Below are 6,000 nucleotides of genomic sequence, written 5' to 3' on the forward strand. Positions count from 1 at the left end.
TTTTATTCAAAAACCAAATGCATTTTTCTCTGCTATTTTACAGTGAAAGCTAAAATTTCCAAACAGATTTTCCTGAACTCAGAAGATTCTTTCATAGAAATGTCCCCAGTCTCAAGATAGCACAGACGTGTTGGTTTCTTACCATTTTCGTGTTCTGAACTTGAGTGTCTTCATTTTTGAGATGTGTTTGCGTCATTCTACTGATTGACAGTGTTGTGCTTGTTTAACTTGATGCGTGGAAGGTACTGTTTTGCATGGTACCTTTGCATGGTACATATGTATGGTAAAGGGTTTGCTATAGAAAAGTGGGAACCGTGTGAGCTGTGGTACGATTTTAGCTGCCCAGCCAATCACAAGCACCATCGGATACTTGGTACAGCTCCCACAGGCCTTTGCGCCTTCATTCGAAAAAAGGGGTAATACTATTTTGCGAAGCTACGTTGCTTTTAAAGGCAGTTCTCTGCTGGTGACAAGTATTAAGTTCTAAGTGAGTTGTTGATGTAAAGCGTTGGCTACCTATGAAAGTTTAGCACACTTTAGAAAATGAATTAAAGAAAGTCTTATGTAGGCAAATTCTTTGAAGATTTATTAATCTCCCAAGTAAACCCTAAGTGCGCATATGAGAACTTCAGGCTTTTAGCTTTCTCTTCAGAAGTCAGTGTGTGTGTTTTCCTCTGTTAAAAACACGCTCTCTCAGGGCAGGGCTGGGTCTCACTCTCCGCTCTTTCCTGCGCCCACCATGGACCTGATGCTCAGGAATCTTGGTTGAAGGAGACTGAATGAGTGGACTCTTGCCTCCCTTAAAGAGGAATTGACTTTTAATTCACTGTGTGACGAATTCATATCTTAGTCTTTGTTGCTTATTTAAATATTGCTTAATGCCTCTAGCTAAACTAGAATTTTCTCTCAACAGTCTGCTTTGCTGCAACTCTAGTATACCCAATTTTGGATACTTTGTATTACATATATAAAGAAAAGATCATGCTAATTTCATTAAAATAAGTTATATTTCTATCAATAATTTTCTATTAAAAATTAATAGGTATTAGCTTTTTATAGGCTCCCCTGGTGGCTCGGACAGTAAAGCGTCTGCCTGCAATGCGGGACGCCCAGGTTCCATCCCTGGATCGGGAAGATCTCCTGGAGAAGGAAATGGCAACCCACTCCTGTACTCTTGCCTAGAAAATCCCATAGAGGGAAGAACCTGGTAGGCTACAGTCCATGGGGTCGCAAAGAGTCGGACATGACTGAGTGACTTCACTTTCACTTTTCAGCTTTTTATAACAGCATTTGAAATGTCTCCCAAAGTTTTCCTGAGGTTCTAAACTACTATAAAATGAAAGCTGTTATTATTTACAGATTGCTGTTGTCCAGTCATTTAGTCCTGTCTGACTCTGAAATTACATGGACTGAAATCCACCAGGCTTCTCTGTCCCTGGGGTTCTTCAGCCAAGAATCCTGGAGTGAGAAACATTAAAGTTTCAAACAGCATTTAAGTATCCGTAGACTGAAAAGGAAAATACTAGTTGCCAGATTTCTTGCTTTTAAAAGTTACTTAATCTAGTAATGAGAGTATGTAGATCTAAACTTAAAATAGAATAAGTATGTAAGCAACATCTGAGAATTCAATTCTGACTAAGGTAATGTTGCTGTACATATATTAGCTTTTAAACTAATGTAGTTTTAAACATTTAGAGAACCTTAATACAGTGACATTCACTCAGTTAAAGCTACAGTTAATCTTTCTTTGATGATAGATATCAAAGGAATTTTAGTATCCAGCCTCTGTAGATGTTATCATAATTTATAGTTAGCTATTGTTGTGTCAGAAAAGTATAAAACTGCCTATTAATAGAGTCCTCTGGTGGGTAAAGATCCAGAAGGATGCTATATATCAATTGGAATCATTCTTGCTAATAGGGAATTGTGTTATTTTCTATTAGACACAGCATAGCTTTAGAAATTTCTACTGAAAGTGCTTCTTTGGCATCTTTAATCACCTCCCGTGTCTTAGGAATAGATCTGTGGGAGGTCTGAGGTTCATGAACCAGAATTGTATCACAGGGAAGCTTGTTAGAAATGCAGAATCATGACCTTTTACAGACTTAACTGAATCAAAATCTGCATTTTTACAAGAACCCAAGTGATTCCATGCCCACTGAAGTTGGAGATGCACTCAGGTACATAGCCCTCCCCTCCCTTCCTTATGTTATCTTGGATTGCCTTCTTTTAGTGGAAGGGAGTGAGCAGGCCAAGCATGTTGTATGTGTACCAGCTTTCATTTGTGTGGGTGGAGAGAAAAATAGACCCATATTTAATATAAATACCTCCTTTTTCCCACAGGGGTACCTCCTGAAGCCATGTAATATTTTTAATTGCCTCCCACATAAGTTGATCTTTCTGGCTCTGCTAACATCTAAAATATCTAGTCCCTTGGCCATGAGGCTGTTCTCCACACCACCGCCACCTCTGAAGCAAATTAACCACCTGCCAAAGATTCCGGAAGAGGAAAGGGTGGGTTTATGAACGCAGTGACGTTTTCAGGCGGTCACTCCAGTGATGAGCATCTTAAGCCCCGTCACCGTGCAGGCCGCTGTCCTCATTGCTGGACGCGTAGGATGAATTATGTCGGGGCTGTGCCCGCCGTGACGGGCACACAGGCGTGGAACGGGGCTTGTGAGCGGGGGGTCCGAGGTCTGCATGGGGCCCTGCCCGTCCCTCCTGGCCGCGTGTCCTCCGGGCCCTCGGCTCCTCTGAGGGTCCGCCTCGCCGGCCGTGTGGGGCTGACAGCCGCGTGTTCCTCACGGTGTGGCTCGGAGGGTAACATGAGGCCGTGCTTGTGGGGTGACTAGTGTACCTCACGGCGTCTAGGAAGCACCCGCACTGCCGTCTACATAGACACCGACCCCTGTGTACGTTCCGAGCAGTGCTGACTCATCTACGCAGGGCAGGCGGTGTGGCAGAGGCCGGCCTTGGAGTTCCCTGGCAGCCTCAGGGAGAAGAGCCCGGCCTCAGAAAGGAAAGGTGGTGTAGGGTTTCCCGGAACACGTGGTTTTGTGGGGGGTTTTGCAGGACTAGTCAAGTCTACCAGGCAGGGAAACGTGAGAGATGGTTCAGATGCAGAAAATACCAAGTGCCCGAGCCCGGTGGTGTGAAGGTCCTCGTCTGGGCGGCGGCAGGGAGTGTCGGGGGGCCGGATGGGCAGGGCGGGGAAAAGTGAGGCGGAGCAGTTCCCTGGGGCCGCTACGGAGGGCTGGTTCTGTGCGTGTGGATTTCTGAGCCATTTGAACCTGACAGTGGGGAACTGGTGAAAATGCTTCCACTGAGAAGGTGGGATAGCTGTCCGTGTTGAGAGACCCGGGAGAGCGGGCCTCCAGGCGCCGTGGCCGTAGGCTGCTGGAGACTCTCAGCTGCCTTCCCCTTCGCCCCGTTTCCCCTCAACCCCACAGCCTGCCTACTGGCTGCCTGCCATGTCCAGATAGCGTGTACAAAACCAAGCTCCTTCCCTTCAAACTTGGTTCTTCTGCCTGTATTCCCCCTCCTGAAGAAACAGATAGCATTGCCATTTCCCGAGTTCTTCAAGCTGAAGATTAAGCTCCTTCCTCTCGGTGTCCCTCTGCTCGCTCCCTTCCCTGCACGCGCTGGCCTTCTCTTTTAAGTCCTCACCCCCTTCCTCTCCCTCACCCTGCCGCAGTCCCGACGGGCCTCACCTCCGTCCTCCGCACTGTCTCCCCGGGTCGTGAGCAGAATCGAACTCTCTTAGCCCCTTCGCCTTCAGGTCACAATCAGCATTTTCACCAAACAGACCACAGCCTGCGCACACGCTTCCTGCTTTACTCCTGAGTTCCACTGAAAGGTACTCTCGTCATCTCATTGTGAATAAACTGACTTTTGGTGTGCAAACAACCAGACTCTGACGAAGCACATTTAATTTTGAGTGGAATTGCAGAAGCTTGTCAGGACTCCTTGTTAGAATTGTAGAAGATTTCCTTCCAATGGCATCACCGCCTCCCTTTTTTAATTATGTGAACCAGCTGGATGGGAGAAGAAACTGTTTCTTAAAAGGCACTGGTGTCTCTTGACTGGGAGCTTGGACCGTCCTGAGTCACGCGCCCAAGGCTAGAAGGGCACACTTTGGAGCCCTCCAGCTGTCACTCCCAGACTTTGGATTCAGTGTTTACATTTGAAGAGATTTCAAAAACAGCAACAAAATGCTGCAGTCTCTCTTGTTACAGACTGATGATGGTGAGCACATTTGGATAATTTTAAAGTGTAATGGCATTCATTTACTTAGATACCGGAAGCTGCTCTTCCTGTCTGGGCTATCTGGTCTCTTTTTTTTTTTAAATACGCTATAAATGTAGAAAGGGTGAGGTAAGTTGTTTCAGGGCAAACAGACTTCACCTTTTAAAGGAATTCTAACTATTGTCTATTTTACAGCTGTTTCAGAAATATCTATTTTGTTTAGATTACTTATTACTAAATTCCTTGTGAAAATTCCGTAGGAGTCCAGTACCTACAAATACGCTACTCTGTAAAAGATAATGAGCCGCCAACACTTCTTACACTTTATAAGTTCCTTTCCCTCATTTTCTCCACTTTTGAAATTTAACATTTCTCTGAAAATGTTCTTTGTTTTAATTTAGTACTAGAAGGAACTGTCAGGTAAGATTAATCCTATAAATAATTAATCCTATAAATATATAAATGAAGAAAAGACCTTATGTATATGTAATAAATGTATGTATAATTAACGTACCAAAGGACTGGTGTTTATACAATTGTTTTGTATGCTCTTATATTGAAAATTAAATTTAGTGTATGATAAAATAATATAAATAGGGAAATTATTTGCTCATTCAGAATTTGCTACTATTAGTTAAATCCATATCTTTGTATATAATCCTTTCTATTGAAAGGGCTTTGGGGAAATTGAATTCAGGCTTATTAGTACATACATTCATGTATTGGCACATGGGGCCCTATATTTATATTCTCAAAAGAACTTGGAAATTGCCACACAACTATTCTGCTTTGCAGTAATTTGGCCTCAGTATTTTTCACCAAAAATTTAGACATAATATTTGGAGATATTTCTTGGTGAACAGTTACTTTCATTTTAAATTGGAAAAATCATCTTCCTGCGTCAGGCAGGAGAAAGTGAAATAATGAGTTATTAAAAAAATAAACACTGATTTTTGTCTTTCAGACCTGAGGATTATCGGCTGTAGGAGGAAGAAAATTTCGGGAAATGATGGTGTGGTGCTTGAAACTCCTTCCTCAGGGCAGGATGAAGCCACAGCTGCCTCTGACAGGAAACCTGCTCTGGGAGCTGAAAGTTTGTGGGGAAAGGTCGGGAAGGGCTATTCCTCCATTAGGAAATTGCAGTAAAACGTTACTTTATAGGACTGTTTTATTGTGTAGTGCAACTTGAACGTTGGGAACGGTAAATAAAACTGCCCCTTACCTAGCTCGGCGTCTCATCTGCCGGGACGCGCAGGCCCGGGCAGCGCCGCAGCTGTGTCCGCCAGGGGCCCGTCAGCGTCTCCTCGGCGCAGCTGCCGGCTCCGCGCGCCTGGGGAGCGAGGCCCTCGCCTCCTTTCAGGGGCTGTCGTATCCAGCCACCAGCTCAGCAAGGCAGGGCTTGCCTGAGCTCTTCACACTGCGTCACCTTTTCTGTGTCCCGTAGATCTCCTGGTTTCCGGGACACCAGGCTGACAAGCAGTGCTTCTCTGCTGCCTAGAAACCTCGCTGCCCCACCCGCGACACTGCCCGCGTCTCTCCCGCTGGCTCCTCTCCACCTCTGTCCCGGGCGCTGGGACTGGCCCGCTCAAATCAACATGTCCAGCAAAGTCTCCTGGAAATGAAGCGGCTAAGACGCTGCATTTGGGATTTTTATGGTAGCGTGCCCAGCCAGTCAGGGAGTGAGTTTCAGACCACTTCTGCTCAAGCAGCAGACGTACACTGAGCCTGGTGCAGGCTTTGGGAAACCGAAGTCAC

The 6,000-nt window shown here is 45.3% G+C and overlaps 1 protein-coding gene across 2 annotated transcripts in view; it reads left to right on the forward strand.

Moving 5' to 3' along the window:
- The window catches only part of MRPL13 (mitochondrial ribosomal protein L13), a 38,946-nt gene extending 33,537 nt beyond the window's left edge, over window positions 1-5,409 (forward strand). For both annotated transcript variants that reach the window (XM_065903144.1, XM_065903142.1), the window contains one exon: window positions 5,210-5,409. In XM_065903144.1, the coding sequence (XP_065759216.1) occupies window positions 5,210-5,231 (22 nt within the window). In that variant the 3' untranslated portion in view covers window positions 5,232-5,409. The remainder of the gene's footprint in view (window positions 1-5,209) is intronic.
- Window positions 5,410-6,000: the final 591 nt, after the last annotated feature.

The sequence above is a fragment of the Muntiacus reevesi genome, chromosome 12 (genome assembly GCF_963930625.1).
Source record: "Muntiacus reevesi chromosome 12, mMunRee1.1, whole genome shotgun sequence".
NCBI classification, from domain to species: Eukaryota; Metazoa; Chordata; class Mammalia; order Artiodactyla; family Cervidae; genus Muntiacus; species Muntiacus reevesi.